Here is a 17941-nt window from a genome sequence, read left to right as displayed (position 1 = left end):
AGAGCAAACAAGGTTCTTACTCTTAAAAAGTGCCTAAGGATTTTATAAAGAAGACTACGACTACGACTGAAGAGAAGAAAAGGCATTCTTACCCGAGCCCTCGATGGCAGTATTTCCTTCGGAACTGAAATACATTCTGAACCACTTTTTCCACCAGCTTGAACGGCTGCTCTATCTTGGGCTGTATCAAGGGAGTGAAGTGCACCACGCCCACATCCACCTTCATTGTAAGCAAACATATTATCATTCTGTGGCATGATATGTGGCATAGCGTGATCAATCAACTCATCCTTGTAAAACAGGAGGATGGGCTGTCGACAGCCTGTTTTCATAAACTGACTCTTCCATGTACTTCAGTGTCATCTCTAGGCATGGAAGATGGTACATTCTGGATTTGCAAATGACATGGAGAAATCAGCTGGCTGCACCTGTTCTCTAATGACATCCACCAGACCTGTGCTTGATGGTCACTTAATTTTAAAATGCAGTTTCACAATGGCTTAAAAATCAATCCAAATCATTCAAGTCAGTCAGCAGATAACAGGTGGCATTAGAATATTTTAGTTTTTGAATGAGTAAAAAATAGGCTGCAGCAGCAGCTTCAAGACACAGAGAGAGGGCAGACAGGCCCCCAGGGACCACTCAGTGCTAAACTTCTCAGACAGAGACACCACTTATTTTCAGTAGGCACTGATTCATCAGCTGTAGTCTGAAAAGCCACAGAACTTTCTAGTAGCAACTTTAAATGCCCCAAAAGGCACAGGCAGGACTGAAATTGAAAATGGAAACCATAAAAAAAGTCACTGTTTGATAGTGTTTAAACTACTGCCAGCTGTGGAGATTCTTTAATTGTCAGAAGATACAACTTTTCAGGCATAACTGATAAGCGATTTACACCCTGATTTGTTCCAAAAATGGACTCATGGTAATTCACAAGGACACATTCAAATACCAAAAGAAAAACATTTAAAGACAGAGGGAAATGGAGTCAAAACAGGAACGACACACACAGAAATGCTGACGGAGACCACGGTCTAGGAAATGGGAAGTCTCGTCATAATTGACAAAAGCCTCAGTGTCCAGGAATTGTTAAACTTGTTAATGAGGATCTCAGACAGACTCAACAAAAGGCAAAAAGAGCAGGGCAATTTAGGAGGTGTGGGCTGCACCACTGCTTTTCCAAAGGAACTCTATTGTTGAAATCCCATAGGGGTTGTCATTTTCTCTTAAGAGAACTTGCTTCTAAAGATCCTTGTGGCCACATAATTCCTTAAAAAGATGAAGATCGGAGAGTGGCTTTTCTGGTTAATTTTAGGGTAGAAGGAAAACAACTGAATATGATGTGAGACTTTATGGACAAGAAAGTGAAAATAAGCTGTGCTGAGCCTCCTGCATCCTGATGTGCTGTGGGAGGAGCCTGTGGTGCCTGAGCTGTGTTATCTGGGCCCCGGACCCCTGAGACCTTGCACCTACCTATTTAAACAATCAATGACCCTGTCCCCGAAGGTTTCAGGTCAGCTACAGCTGCTCCTACTGGATGGAATGGGAAACAGGCGGCTTTGGTGGTAAGGGGCGGTGTAGGCTGACGCAGGCTGAGAACGTGCCAAGCGGCCTTTCCACACCCCAAATGCCCACCCACAACGTCCATCAGCCTTCTGGTGAAGTCCACCAGCCTGTTCTTGTGAAAATTCTAGGGTGCAACAGTCGTTACGAGCAGTGACTTCACTAAGATGCCAAATGCTCTGAATACATTTTAGTGAGTGTGTTGACTTGTGTGCTATATGTTGTTTCATCTGTTTCCTCAAGTTTAGTAACAACTACCTCTTCCTACAGGACTTCCCTTAGACCTTAACAAAACACACCATGGAACAGTGTCTGTCCAGCTTGGAGAGGTCTGTGGTCATCAGGGAAAGAGGGACTGAAGAAGATAAGGGGCTGTGGAGTGGACGCAGGGTTTAGGTGGGGTGCGGGTACTGCTATAGGGAGAGAAGAAAGGTGGTTTCAGTTCAGGGCAGTTCTGCGGAAGGAAAAAGAAGACCTGATCTATGAATGGCTGAGTGCAGGCAGCAGCCCAAGACACACTCCATTGACTTCAGATGTCAGGTTCCTTCCCACAAACTCTGCACTATCCTGCCTACCTTGCCTCCTCCTGATTTGTACAAAGAAGTGGCCCCAACTGTCAGGCATGTGTCTGACCACTCTACACCTCACCAGCCTTCTCTCACTGGACTCTCCATTCCCCATTCATCCCCTGAGCTCCCTGGGGCCCTCATCCCTGCCTCCCATTATCCAGGACTCAGCTCCTGTAACCCTTCAACTCCAGTTCTCCCAGTGACACAGAGCCAATTCTAGCAATTCTTACTAGCAGCCTGCTGGTCTCCAGAAAAAATACTCTTAGCAAAATCTGAGATAAAATCTAATCCCTGCCTAGGCCTAAAGCCATGAAGTATTATCAAAACTCTACATAAGGCTTAAACATTATTAAGACCAAAAGCACAAATACAGAGAGATGAACTCTCCTTCTAGTACAGAAACTGCCACTTCCAGCTTCTTTATATTTTTAATTTTGGCCTCATCTTTATTTGCCTGGTTTCATTCCTTTGAGATATAGTTGGTATTTGTAAATACAGGAAATGTCTGACTTTCACTTGGTTTTAAAATCCTGAACAAATATAGCAGTACCCCATGTAAACTATAGCAGTCGACTTCTAAAGTTTGAATACAATTCCAATACCCTGCTAAGCTGGCTTACATCACGTCCCAGCTACAACAGCACTCCCTTCAGAAATGCAGTTACTATTTAGCGGGAGAGTCTGTAAAACTCAGTGTCAACAAAGCTCTTCCAGTTATGTCTCCTGCTTCTGGGACGGCGAGGACCTCTCCTGTACCACCCCTTCCTCTCCCTTTCCCTCAAAGGCACCTTTCAGAATTACTCTGAATGATGGAGCCCATTTTTTCTAGAACTATAGGAAAACTGGTAACTATGGTAACGAATACAAAAATGCTTTTTACTTATAATTGAATGCTTATTTAAAATTACAACTATTATTTTTTCTTCCTTGAGTTTTAAGTCTGTTAATGGGTTTGATTACAAAAAAGAAATCAGTACAAAGGCATTAGAAGTACTTAAAATATTCTAATTCAATGCTGCCAGCCCTTTTCCAAACTCAGTCTTATCAGTATACCAAAATGACCTACTAAAATTTCAAATGAAAGGATTTAAAATGAATTTAAATATCTGCCTTTCTAACCCTATACGTCAACACTGTAACAAGCTAAGACTGTTTCTCAGTGTTAGCAGCTTTAGCCATAACAGGCCCGAAGCAGATGTCCTAGTTTCCAGGCCAGGGTGTCTAGGACGTGACGGGTTACCAGCTCAGAGCAGCACTTGGAACTCACAAGGGACCTGGGCTAAGGAGATATTAAACCTTAAATCTTAGATATTAGATATTACAACTGAGAACTGTAATCAACATGATACACAGATGACACTGAAGAATGTACAACTCAGTTCCTGATGATTACCATATGCCCAAAAGCTAAGTCACAACCACATGCACAGACGCAGAAACAATACTGGCCACTGTCTACGAAAGGGTCTTCATTCAACACGCTCATGGTGTTCAAGACCATTAGAGGGCGAGATAGGGGAGAGGAAAAATGATGAGGAAGTTACTATGTAATCAGCCAAGACACAGCCATAACTTAAGACAACAGAAGGGTTAGTGAAAAAAAGGAAAAAAAAGACCACAGGGAATAATCAATAAGACTTTAAAGAACAACATATAAGAAGGATTCAAAGTTCAAAGTGGGATGATCACAGGCAGACCTGGGTAGTTGGGAACAGGAAGCGTATGGCATCTTGCAGGCTATAGGCACCACAAGATGGAACACATGGGATGAATGGGGAATGGGATGAATGGGGAATGGAGAGTCCAGTGAGAGAAGGCTGGTGAGGTGTAGAGTGGTCAGACACATGCCTGACAGTTGGGGCCACTTCTCTGTACAAATCAGGAGGAGGCAAGGTAGGCACAGGAGGAACACAGGAGGACAGGGGCTTGGGAGAGTCACTTCAGTGTTGGGTAAAACAACAGAGCAAGATGAGTGCCTCTGGATGCTTGGTTTCCCCACCCTCCAGGGTCTGCTTGCTCTTCAAGTACCTCCCCCAAGCTAATGACAGTCCACTTTAGGACGTCGCAGGTCTCGAGGTTACAAGTTTCCCAGGTAAGAAGAATCCCAGGTAGAGGCAGCAAGTCACTGATGCCTATGATATGATAATTATGCATTTCATAGAAAAAGAAAATACTGACAAATGTGAATGTAAATCAAATTTCCCAGAATTGGTTTACCTGTGATCCATGTCCCAAAGCCAATTTAAGGAAAGAATTTCCACTGTAAAACCTTAAAGCTGACAGCATTCTAAGTATTTCAAACCAACTGGTTCAATAAAGATAACTACACAGTCGGTACCTATCCTAAAGTTTACAATTTGCGTTATTGTAACAATATTTATTTCTGCAGAAGTTCTGTCCTCACCCTTTTTTCTTCCTACAGATCTTTGTTTTTTTCTCTTTCTTCTTGAGATCATAAAAAAAGAACAGATTTTAAACAGTCACACAATGTTTCCTCTCAGAGCAGATGTGGTAGGAAGAATTGAGGCCGAGAGTGACAGGGAACGCAGATCACAATGAGAAATAAGACTAAGAAATGTGGTGAGGGGGATGAAGAGTTTTTTTACTGTGTAAATTATGTAAATGGACATATGTATGTATGTAAATTATACCTATTAGTAATAACAACAACAAGATGAGTCAGTGTCTCTTGGTTCTAAGAGATTAAACAATTTCAGGGAGATGCACGTGTATCCTCAAGAAAGCCCAAAATGGAATAAGAATTGACAATTGTTGTATAAAGATTTTCTGTTATATTTAATCTGGAATTCCCAGATGATCAGAGGGAAAAGACCTTCCTAAAACCAGGCCTTTTCCACAAGCCATGACCTTGGTGTCTGTGAAGCAGCAGCATCTGGCGGTGCCCTGTGTTTCTGTCCCGGGCTGTGCTCCCGCTTGGTTTGTGGATGTGGCAGGAGTTGCCTGAGGCAGCTTCGAGGCTGCCCAGCCCGGCCATGGGTGTGGCAGCACATTGGCAACTGCCAGGGTCTGGACCCTAGCGCTGCAGGTCCTGAGCAAGTCCAGTCCCTCAGGGCGAAGCCAGGACCTCAGAGAGGCTTGCAATCTAAACAAACTCAGACGGTACTTGGTAAAGCTATTAATATTATTAAAAGACTGAGAAATAAAAGATGCATGCAAATATAGTAATTCATAACAAACCATAATTGTCAAACGGACTAGACATCACACTAAAGATGCTTGGTCAGTACATTTGTATATTTATAGCTGATACTGTTAATTTCCTAAGGCTGGGCCAGGAGAAAAACATTATTTTAGGATTAGGTCAAATCACTTTAAATCTGTGGGGCTGGAACAGGTAACTATTTTATCTTACTCTGAACTGTCATTATTTTCAAGGTTGAATGGAAAGCAAACAAGAAAAAACATTTGTATTAGGGTTCTCTAGAGGGACGGAACTAATGGAATTACATATAAAGAAGACTTCATTAAGTATTAACTCACTCGATCACAAGGTCCCACAATAGGCCATATCTATAGGCTGAGAAGCAAGGAGAACCAGTCCGAGTTCCAAAGCTGAAGAACTTGGAGTCCAATGTTTGAGGGCAGGAAGCGTCCAGCACAGGAGAAAGATGTGGGCTGGGAGACTAAGCCAGACTCTCTTTTCACATTCTTCTGCCTGCTTATATTCTAGCCGAACCGGCAGCTGATTAGATGGTGCCCACCCAGACTGAGGGTGGGTCTGCCTTCCCCAGCCCACTGACTCAAATGTGGATCTCCTTTGGCAGCATCCTCACAGACACACCTAAGATCAATACTTTGTACCCTTCAATCCAATCAAGTTGACACTCAGTATTAACCATCACAATGTTGTTTTTTAAATTCAGAACCCCAATTTCTCATTAGAATTAAGTGGACAGCATTTGAAAAACACAAGGATGGGGCTTCATCCCAGAAAAATAAGAGCCACTGGGTTGGGCCTGAGCCTCTCAGGGCTTTTCCAAAGCCCTTGTGTGGGCAGAAGTGAGAATCACAGGTTTGGGGAACAATCCCAGTTGCTTGGGAAAGTATCACACAGTCAACTCAAATCCTGGAGGCCAGAAGTGCAGCTAGAGCCCTGTGATACCCCCAAAGCCAGCCTGAGTCCCTGCTGGGTACAGCTCACCAGGGAGGATGAAAAGCCAGACACAAACTTCCCCAGTCTCGCTCACAGTTAAGAATGACCAAATAAGCCAGTTCTGGAAACTGAGACATTAAAGCAAAGTCTGGGGGTGGGGGTGTGAGACGGGAAGAGAACTCTAGAATACTTTGCTGCCTTTTTTCCCTTTTCTTTTCTTTTTTTTTGAGACGGAGTCTCACTCTGTTGTCCAGGCTGGAGCGCAGTGGCGTGATCTTGGCTCACTGCAACCTCCACCTCCTCCCGAGTAGCCAGGACTACAGGCGGGTGGCACTACGCCCAGCCAATTTTTGTATTTTTAGTAGAGATGGGGTTCACTATGTTGGCCAGGCTGGTCTCAAACTTCTGGCCTCAAGTGATCCACCTGCCTTGGCCTCCCAGTGTTGGGATTATGAGCGTGAGCCACCACGCCTGGCCGTAGAATACGGTGCTTCTTGATGAAAGGGTCAGCTGAGGCAGCCATCTCATAGCTGTTGAAGTAAAAATAAAATATAGAGACAAATCTCCAAATTCAGTGTTTAATTTGGGAAGCAAGAATTGTAATTCAGGGCCTACACACAGACCAGGTGGTCTTTGGAGTGTCCAAAGAACAAAGGGAAGGTTGGGAGTTATTAGAGAAATGTTATGTGTTGTTTTGAAAGAAAGCTTATTGGCACTAGAGAAGCTTTTGGGTGTGGGCAAGCTCTGATTGGTGAGTGACGACAGCAGGTAAAACCAGTCTTAGAGTCACAGTAGGTGGTCCCAGCAGCTACGGTAAAATTGGTCTTGGTGTTACAGCAGGCTGTTTCAGCAGCTAGGCTTATAGAAAGTGTAAATTTTGGAGCAGGTGCTATGGTGCTATGTGCCCTGAGTGCTTTTTTCTCCTGGCCCCTTGACTCTGATTTAGTTGGGTAAGACAAGAATGACCTAATTTGTATCATCAACTTTCACACAGTCAAGAAAAGTTCAGTTTGAAGGAACAAAAAAACGGAATGAGCTGGAATCCTTAAGAAGAATTTTAAACTGCAGAACTAACCTTGAACAGTATTGACTTCCAAACAACGAGTCCTTATAGTTTAGTCTACTGTTAGATTTTTCTGTAATTTGTCCACTGAAACCAATACAAGCCTAAAGCCCCTTCTATAAATTTGTTTTCAAAATGTAGACAGGAAATTTTGGGTTCTTTTTACAGACTGAAGATGTCCCTGACTACATTATATATATATTTAATTATATTTGCAGAATTTATGAACAGCCTTTATCTTGAATTCATTTCCTATGCAATCTCTCTGCTCATCTAGTTAGTTCTATTTAATCGCTCCCATTACCACAGCCTCCCAGAGTCCGTCCGTCTCCAATTTTGATCTCTTTAAATCCTCCACACCATAGCCAAGTGCTCTGTAAACCACAAATTCCACCACGAAAAAACACTGATGGTTCCCACTGCCTCTACTGGTGGCCTTCAAACTCTTTCTTGAAGAAAATGTCAGCCACCAAAGTGTTTCCCCTCAACCTCGATCCCCAGGTCTTTGATTAGGGTAGAGGTCTCTCTCACAAGCCTGTTACTGGGATCCAGTGAAGAGACGATGGAGTGCAATGCTTTATAAACTGTTAAGCTCTACAGGAAGGTGTGGTATTGTTATTTCCAAAATACTCAGTTAAATTACTGATTCTTTCAGAAAGACAATAAAAGCCTGCCTGAACATCCAGATTAACATCACTAAGCAATACCACACACTAAGAGAAGCTAAAGTAATTTCCGCTTAAAGATAAATGAAAACATTCTAAAGAAGAAAGATGGACTGCAATCACTCAACCCACAGCGGACTCTGCAGGAACTGAGAAGTAAACGCTAATATGTAAAGCTACAGAGATTTCTGGGTTAATTTGTTTCCACAGCTTATAAACTACCATAGAGAGGCAGGACTTGCAAATACATTCTTTTCTAATTAGAGGTGGGGCAGTGCTATGTAGTATGTCAAGGTTTCAAAAACCGCTGTATTGGGCCTCAACCCCATTCCTGCAATTTACTCATTTTACAGCCTTAGTCAAAAGTTACTTCTCTGCAGCTTAGTTTTCTTTTCCTTTTTTTTTTTTTTTTTTTTTTTTTTTTTTGAGACAGAGTCTCGCTCTATCACCCAGGTTGGAGTGCTATGACATGACTTGGCTCACTGCAACTTCCATCTGCTGGGTTCAAGCGATTCTCTTGCTTCGGCCTCCTGAATAGCTGGGGCTACTGGCGTGTGCCACCATGCCTGGCTAATTTTTGTATTTTTAGTAGAGACAAGGTTTCACCATGTTGGCCAGGCTGTTCTTGAATTCCTGACCTCAGGTGATCCGCCTGCCTCAGCCTCCCAAAGTGTCGGGATTACGGGCATGAGCTACCGCGCCTAGCCAGTTTTCTTATCTATAAAATTCCTCTTATCTCATAGGTTTGTTTTGAGAATTAAGTATTATAGCACATTAAGCAGTACCTGGCATATGGAAAGCAGGTTATAAATGGTAGATATTATTATTAGCAAGATGACAAACTAGAGTTCCAAAATTACTTAAAATTCTAGTCTTGTTTAGAAATATTTTTAAACATTTAAGTGCAATTTATAGTTCAACATTATATACTTAAAGTCAGTTTCTGAATTCATTCATTGAGCAAATATTTACTGTATCCGTACTATGTACCAGGCACTGCTCCCAGCGCAGGAGAATCAGCGATGAACAAAACAGAGAGAGGTCCTTGCCCTGTAGGGCTGACCTTCTACCTCAGAGGTCTTGTGCTACAGTGGAAGCAGAAGAGGGGCTCACAGGTGGAAGGTTCTTGTTCTAGTCTGAAGTCAGAAACAAAACAACTTGTTGACTGAAGGGATGTTGGGTATGGAATCAGGGATGACTTTTAAGATCTCCGGCTGGCCAAATGGAAAGAAGGATTTGCCATTAATGAACACGGGAAAACCGTGGGGAGAACAGTCTGGGGATGGTCAGGAGTTCAGTTTTGTGCCACGACAGGTCGGAGCTATCCATCAGTGACGCCAAGTCAGCAGACAGAAACACAACTTGGGAGTTCAGGGGAGAGGGCCGAGCAAGAGATTTAAGCTGAGGGGTCGTAAGACTCATCTAGGAGAGTCTCTGGACTTAAAAGATTAATATTCCTTTAATGTCCACATCAGAAGTAGATAGGAATGTTGATAAAGACTACATTTCTATTTACACTTCTACTTTACTAGCTCCTTTTTTATATAAGAAATTCTGCCTTCATTAAAGGTCTATAGCTAATGAAAGTTGCTTCCATTTCAGTTTTTCCTTCTAAAGCAGGCAATTAATATTTTATAGGATTATTGTTTGCATCAAGGCAAAAAAATAATCAAAATGTTTTGAGAATAGAAATGTACATTAAAGCATGCTTAACCCATTTATCCTTCAGTGAGCTTCCTTATGCTAGAGGTTGGAGTGGGGAGCAGCTGGGTCCCTCCACCTGCCGTCAGTCAGCCTCACAAAGCTTATGCCTGCACTAACAACCATGGTGACTAGCAAAACAAGCCAGGATGCTGGAGGGCCCTGGTGAGGTTTCTTCTGATGCAGAACTAATGACACTGCTGTGACTACTAGTGTCTGCAATTCAACTCAACTTCTTCCAGTATTTATTTATGCACTGAATTGTTTGTATTTCCCACGAAATAAAATAAAAGAACAAAGCCAGTACACATAAAGCTTATAACGACTTAGAGAGGTAAGACTTAACATGTAATCAACACTATGGCTAAAAAGCAAACCACAGATGTTAGATTTAGAAAAGAGGAAAACAGTATCTTGCTAAATGTCAAACTTAGGATTAAAACAAACAAAAACAAAAAATCCAGATAACTGAAACAGGTGTTTGCTTATTTACTACTTTTAAACAAATGATTAAAGTCTAACATGGTGATTAACAGTTGTTAAATTTAAAAATCCAATAATCAAATTATCTTCTTTCTGTATAATGGCTATGAATTTATAGCTTGTAGAATAAAACTTACTGAGGAAGAAAAAAACGAGAACCCAAAAGGATGGCAGTGAAATCCATCTGTACCATTATTCATGGGCTACAACCTCAGTATCTGATCACTGTCTTATCTGCTGTGTCTCATCACATCACTTTGGGTAATTTATTCATAACATTTCCTGAATCTCTATAGTTATACTCCACAGATCTTTCTAAGTGGAAGGAATAACAAGAAAACTCAGGGCACCACACACACACAAATACCTGTAGGGTCAGTGATCAGATTCTAGTCAAAAGTTGTTGCTGGGTTTTCTTTTTTCTTTTACTGAAAACAAATACATATTTTAAAAAACTTTCTTCTGAATGATTATTTTTGAAAGTTAACAATTTTGTGAATTCAGGTTCCAGACAAGTCAAGAATACCAGGGAAAAAAGGGAGTCTCAACTCTCATTTGTAAAGCATGACATAGTTAAAAATATTTCAGACCACATTCTTGAACGGAGGACATAAAATAATACATTATATCTTTCAACATAGAGAAAATTTCAAAAATAAATTATAACTATGTGACTAAAACATAGTATTAAAAGAAAAGAAGGCCTTTTTGTGAGTACCCAAATAATTCCTCCTCTGTACAGTGACACAAAAGCATTTTTAGCTTTCAGGTTTCAACAAATCCTGCTGTAACAACAACTTCCTCCCTTCCCCGCCTCTCCTTTCTTAATTCTCCCACATCTCAAAAAATGAGATGGAGAACCTGGTATTTATCTTCTAACACCATCAGCAGTTTTTACTTCTCAGATTTCTACGTTGTCCTTTATTTGCTTTTTTCAAGTTAACTTATTGGAGCTTTATAAACATATCCAGAATTTCTGAAATAAGCCTCACGTATATGGTTTTTCTTCACCATAACTAACTGAGGTTAATTTGAAGACAACTGACCGAAGGAGTTAAGACAGTGAAAGCTACTGACGAAAGGTATGGTAAATAAAACATGTCTTAAGGCTTAGAGATCTAAGACTAGGTATTTCAATATTATTTAGTTTGAATTATAAGTTGTAAATGTGCTTTTAAATATTATTTTTGATATAAATAAATCTTGTCTGGAAAGCTGACTACACTTTAGTGAAATCTACAACAGACTTTCTGTTGGCAAATAGTTCAAAAACTGAACGTGCCTGGTTCTGTTCTGTGTGCACTGTGTTTTGGGACCATGAGAGAGTTTTCACTGTAGATCATGTAAGTTTTTACATGCGACCCCTCCCCTCTGCTTCTGCTTGCCTTCACAGTACTTCTCTACCACCACCACAGCCGCTGGAACAAAGTGTGTCTTTATTCTCTATGAGATAGAAATTTTGAGAGAACAGGCCGCAAATGGTATTATGCTTGTGGCTGGAGGGTAAATTGCAACATAGCCAAAATGCCAGTATATTTGTATGAGCAGAAAGTGACCTTCATTTGGAGAACAAATTCTTTCTACCTAAGTTCTCTATGAAGAAAAAAAACATTTGAATCTAATATTCAACAGTAAGTAAGCACTATGCTAATTAAATGCAATGTCATATTGTTTACACTGATTTTGGCTGTCTGTAATTGATCACTGCCAGTACTTGTTAATTATGATGAACAAACTGTCTTCACATCTGAAATATACTGAAAGTTATAAAATGTACTGGTTAATGGGAAGAAAAGGATTATAATTGGTAAGCTGAACATAGATTGACAACATACAAAGGTTATTCATTCAAAGTAGAAAGAAAGAGAGAGGGAGAGAGAACAGTGAGCAAGCAGATGCTGTTAGAAAATGTTACAGCAACCCCACACTTGAAGAATCCCTAAGGTGAAAATGGTCCGGAGGCAGTAATTTAGCAAGCTGGCTGGAGTCTGAAATGCTAAAACCTAAACTTGAAAACAGCTATTATAAAACTGTAAACATGTGCTTGATTTTTTTCTAGAAACTTTAACTTTGTTCTATTTTGGTCTAAGTTTGGAAAACAGAAAAGAAACTAACTGAATGATACCAGGCGAATCTTAAGCACACTGATGTTTACAGATAAGTCTGACTCTTAAGAACTTAAAATCCTAGGGCAATTCTTTTCTAAAATGGTAAGATTTACATTTTCAGATTATGAACAAAAACAGAACAGCACAATCCAGATAGTCTAGGATCTAACGTCTTAGAGAATCAATGTTTGTAGCTATGCAAAGTTTGTACTTTAAATTTAAATAGGCAATGGATTAGTACTATTTCAAATATTTAACCAAAGCCAGGCATCCATCTCCTTGCTGAGTCATCTGAAGCTGAGCCATCTGCCCTATTAACTTCCTCTACAGTCCTTTTTTTCCCTGGTGGGGAGGGGAGTGGGTGAAATAGACAGTTAATGGTGCTTTTTGCCTCCAGATGTAGTGTTTTCTCTGGTTCCCATGGGAAACACACGGGGAGAGATTTTAGCAGGAAGTGTTGTGGTAAATGGGGGAAACGATGCGGGATGATCCCGTGAGGTAGGAGGGGTGGAGAGAGATCTGAACACTGCAGGTTGGCTGCTGAAGACTGTATAGCATGGGGCGATATCCTAGCTGAACATCCTGATCTGAAAAAACGAGGATGCTTGAGATTGTCTGTCTGAGGTTTCTTTCAGCTCTAAGATTCTATGAAAATAAATCAGCCCAAGGAAGGAAGAGAAAAAGGGAAAAGATACAAATAATTTTAAACATCAAATGTCACAATACACACGAAATACAAATACTAATAATGATGTCAATTTTAAACTACTGAGAACTTTCTGTGGCTTAAATATTGTTCAAAGCCCTTAAAACGTATTAACTTATTTAACCCTATGAAAGAAGTATTCCAATCCTTCCCATTTTCCAGAAGAGGATACTGAGGCACAGAGAGGTATAAAGCTAAGAACTGGCCCAGGTGTTTTTGACTCAAGAGCCTGTATTGCCTTTTGTGAAATACCTATGAATCACGATACAGCCACTTCATCATATCATTCAAAATTAATTCAGAACAACAACGAAAGTCAGTACTGCAGTATTTCAGAAACCATTACATTTTTCTCAAAGAAGGCAGTAAGCAGTGCCAAATGGGCTAGATGGGGGAACAGGAATAGAAAGATGGAATCGGAAGTCTTTTTGTTTCTTAAAACACAGCCAAGCCACAAAGTAGGTGTAGTCTTTTCCTTGCTCTTAAAAATAAACAAAGAAAATAAAGGGTTAAATTATTTTGGGTATCCTTTCACATACAACAAACGGAGTGATTATTTCTGGTATGTATTTTTGAGATCTGCCATCACTACTTCTGAATTGTTTAGAATAGCCGGCTTCATTTTGGCCAGGAAATGATTCTAGTCCCAGTTAGAAAGGACCTCACGTTCTTATATACACAAAACAGTGGCTTAATTGTTTTGAGTACCAGGTTCCTGAAGTAAAACAAGTACTAACCTCAGTCAGGATTTTGCAAACAGGTATTAGCTAGAACTTAGGGATAACCATGCCAGAGACTTAGACTTCTTTCTGCTGCTTTCCTTCCTCCTCAAATGGTTCACTTGGGCTATGTGCCTGGCTCTGTGGGTGTCTCATAAAGATCTGTTTAAGAAAGTCATTTCTTAAATACTTTTCTAAAATGTATTTATAAACCATCTTTAAAAGGTGGCCTTAATTTATTTTCTTATTACCTACTATTTTCATTAAAAATAAAATCATTTGAAAAACCTATAATGCTATTAAAATTCTTTATCAGCTACTATAGCTGGAATTTCAAACGTCTAAATCTCCTAACAAGGTACATGTCCCCTTTACAGTTTCAGCATATGTTGAGTTTTAAAAAGAATTAAGTGGGCAACTGCTTTCTTTATGCCCTGTATCATCACCACCCATGCATATCACTCAGACCAGTCTTCAAGGCCCAGTGGGAGCTTTTCTCCTCAGGCGTACAGCATCCTCATCTGCTTGGGGGCTGGAGAAGGTGGGTACTCAGGTGTGTTCTTGGCTCCTACTCTAAAGGGAAGCCTTTTGTTTACTTACACTTTGTTTCCCTCAATCCTGGTTTTGTCTTCTTTCCTTAGGCTTTGTTATTTGGTTCTCCACTGCACAGAAATAGATACGAGAGCCAGCATCGTTAAGCATCAGGATTTTCTAAGAGGACAGACTTAACAGTAACATCATGGCCTCGGCAGGACTCCAGCTCGTTGCTTTCATCCTGGCCTTATCTGGGGTCTCTGGAGTGCTCACAGCCACCCTGCTGCCCAACTGGACGGTGAATGTGGATGTGGGCTCCAACATCATAACAGCCATTGTGCAGCTGCACGGGCTCTGGATGGACTGTACGTGGTACAGCACCGGGATGTTCAGCTGTGCCCTGAAACGCTCCATTCTGTCCCTCCCCATCCACGTGCAGGCTGCGAGAGCCACCATGGTCCTGGCGTGTGTTCTGTCTGCTTTGGGGATCTGCACTTCCACAGTAGGAATGAAATGTACTCGCTTAGGAGGGGACAGAGAAACCAAGAGCCATGCTTCCTTTGCTGGAGGAGTCTGTTTCATGTCTGCAGGAATCTCTAGTTTAATCCCGACAGTGTGGTACACAAAGGAGATCATCGCAAACTTTCTGGATCTGACAGTTCCAGAAAGCAACAAACACGAACCTGGAGGAGCCATCTATATCGGATTCATTTCAGCAATGCTGTTGTTTATCTCTGGCATGATTTTCTGCACCTCTTGTATAAAAAGGAATCCAGAAGCTTGGCTCGACCCACCCACGCAGCAGCCTATCTCTAACACACAGCTCGAGAACAATTCCACACACAATCTGAAGGATTATGTGTAAATAACTGAGTGATACATATGAAATGGGATTTTTGGGTGCAAAATGGGACTTTTAGATTTTAAAAAATCAGAATTATGCTTAACTTTCCCTACAAAGAAAGTAGAATGCAAAATACTTTAACAACTACAAGGTAGTTTAAAATGCCAATAAAACTATCATATACAATTATATCTGTCTGAAGAGTTATTTTTTCCATTATTGTTTCCATGTTTTACTTAAAGATTTGTAATTGAAAGAGGTTCTGATTACATTCATAAGGCAATTAATTGATAGCTCTTTTTCTTTTTTAAGATAATTTGCTGATACAGCTTTCGAACTGGATTTTATAGAAGAACGAAACTGCCAAGTATAAAAAGTACCTTGCCCTGGTGTGAACCAAGAGGATTCTCCACTTTGCTATCTGGTTGGTGACAACACAGCAACTTGCTTCTGTTTTAAAGCTACAGTGTTTGAAAGTACATTAGGAATACAAGAGCTGCCTATTCCATTCAGATGCTGCCAAAACCATCCATCCCAAGTCCCCACCTCCTGTGACCAGCCCGTTTCTTTTTCATTTTAGAAAACCATCTACATATATTTATAAGAGCTGACAATATTATATGCAAACCAAGATTAGGTAGAACTGAAGAAACTGGTAAATGCTACCACAAAGCCAAACCAAACTAAAATCTCTAGGACTCTTAAAGCATTAAGTACAAGCTAAGTGATAACAACAAAAGTTTGTTTCAAAATGTTCAAGAACTCCCTTCTTCTGCTTCTAGCAAGAGCACTCTCCACAGATTAAGTTCATTTATCCTATAACATTCTGGATTTACTATCATCCCACTTCCCCTCTCATTTATTAGTATTTGGATGATAAAAGTTACTTTTGTCACTTTTTCTCTCAAATTTCATTCATGCTAACAAAAATGTTTTCTTATAAATGAGCTGTTTCAATTAATGAATGTCAAGATATATTTTAAATAAAGAATGCTTTTAAAATATAAATTATGATATGTGATTCAAATATTTTAGCAAGAAAATAAAAACTGAGTTTTCAGTAGGTGCGAAGGAAACATTGCACACCACTGTTTCTAACAATTTATTTGTTAATTGAAGCTTAGTCATTGTCAATGATTCAATGGTAAAGGGGAAAAAAGACTATTTCTTTGTACATGAATAACTCAGGAAGTGGGAAGAATATCTTTTATGCAAGTAAATAACTTTCATTTGTGCAAACAGAAGTAGACTAACGTATCTTATGCCTATTTTACTGGGTGGACATTCTCTTCTGCAACAATGTCAGTAGCTATTAATGAAATCGCTAAAATGAAAACGTATTATCACATATGGGAATCAGGAAGGGAATCATTTTGCAGAAGGTTAAATGATTGTTTAAAGTATGTACTCCTTTTGAGTGGTCAAAATGTTATTTTATACACAAGTGTCATATTAAAAAGAATTCTGACACAAAGAAGGTTTTCATGTAAATTAATGTGATAGAACTGCTTTGACCCCATTAGTAGTTCTCTCACTTTGCTTAATGTGGCTGGGTTTATATAGTCTACATAGCCTTTAGTCCTACAGTAAAAGTTCTCTTTGTATCTGCTATATCATTCTATGTATACTTCAAAAAATAATTTTTATTTAGCTCTGGGATATTTTCTTCCTAAGTAGAAACAGGAATGTTTCAAACTCTCAGAAAATCAGCCATTTTATACGAAATAATGGCCCAATGTATTGTTTGGAAGTGACAATCATGCCATAAATGATGTGGAGTCTCTCCATTCCTACAGGAATTCCTATCCTGCTGCGTTCATTTCTCCACCTGCACTCCTCCCAGCCTCACTCTCTTCTACCAAAGCTCCTGCTCACCCTTCAGGATTCACAGGGGACCTCTCCTGTAAACTCAATCCTCACAGCCTAGAAGTTCAAACCCGCATCTGTGCTCTCAGAAAATGTTCTTTTTAACAAATTATGAATTTAATAAATGCTCTCATTTAATCCTCACAATAGCTCACATGAGCACACCAAGACTTAAGTAATGTGCACTGTGTAAAAATGCTCTATTTAAGAAATTATGAAATTATGAGTTTACATGATTGCATCTCCAACTAGACTGGGAGGTGAGGTGTCCTTTTTACCTCTGCATTCTCAGTGACATGTCATGGCAAGTGCTTCCTAACACATGCCAGTCCTGGTCTAAATCCTTTGTGTACTGGTTTAAACCTAACGACTCTACCAGGCAGGAACTATTCCCATGATCTTACAGGACACTGAGGGAGACAGAGATGACGTAAGTTCCCTAACTTGCCCAAGGTCACATAACTAGCAAGTAGAGGGAGATGGCTCCAACCTGAAGGAACCAGATTCTGGAGTCAAATCACCTGGGTGCAAGCCCTGGTGTGGGTGCATGGTTACACAGTATGCATTACTTAACTAAGGTCTTGGTTTGCTCATGTGAAAATGATGGTAAGAATGGCACCTATCCATAGAGTTCTTGTGGGGATTAAATGAGATGACACACAGAAAGCAGTTGGTACACAGAAAGCATATGACTAGTGCTACTCGATCGTTCTGAGTCTAATCGAGTGGCTTCCTCTGGGGTGAGTTTGGCCTGCAGGGGACATTTGGCAATGCCAGGACACATTTTTGGTTGTTTCAATTGAGGTAGTGCTACTGGAATCTAGTAGGAAGAGGCCAGGGATGCTGTGAAGTATCTTACAACGCACAGGACAAACTCTGGCAACAAAGAATTATCTGGCCCCAAGTGTCAACAGCTCTGAGTTTGAGAAATCATAGTCTAATTTACTGCATATACTTATTCATTTTTCTTTGATCAAAAGTTACCAAAACAAAACTCAGAAGACCA

The 17941-nt window shown here is 40.3% G+C and overlaps 2 protein-coding genes across 3 annotated transcripts in view; one reads left to right on the top strand and one right to left on the bottom strand.

The window, feature by feature from the left end:
• The window catches only part of TFB1M (transcription factor B1, mitochondrial), a 54448-nt gene that overhangs the window by 2519 nt on the left and 33988 nt on the right, over positions 1–17941 (bottom strand). For both annotated transcript variants that reach the window (XM_008007662.3, XM_073022319.1), the window contains one exon: positions 93–220. In XM_008007662.3, coding sequence (XP_008005853.1) covers positions 93–220 — 128 coding nt within the window. The remainder of the gene's footprint in view (positions 1–92; positions 221–17941) is intronic.
• On the top strand, positions 14431–15229 carry CLDN20 (claudin 20). Its single transcript, XM_008007661.3, has one exon. It carries the CDS (start codon positions 14431–14433, stop codon positions 15088–15090), a length of 660 nt encoding a protein of 219 aa, XP_008005852.1. The 3' UTR covers positions 15091–15229.

This window comes from Chlorocebus sabaeus, chromosome 13 (assembly GCF_047675955.1).
Source record: "Chlorocebus sabaeus isolate Y175 chromosome 13, mChlSab1.0.hap1, whole genome shotgun sequence".
NCBI classification, from domain to species: Eukaryota; Metazoa; Chordata; class Mammalia; order Primates; family Cercopithecidae; genus Chlorocebus; species Chlorocebus sabaeus.
This window is presented reverse-complemented; position numbering and strand designations above follow the sequence as displayed.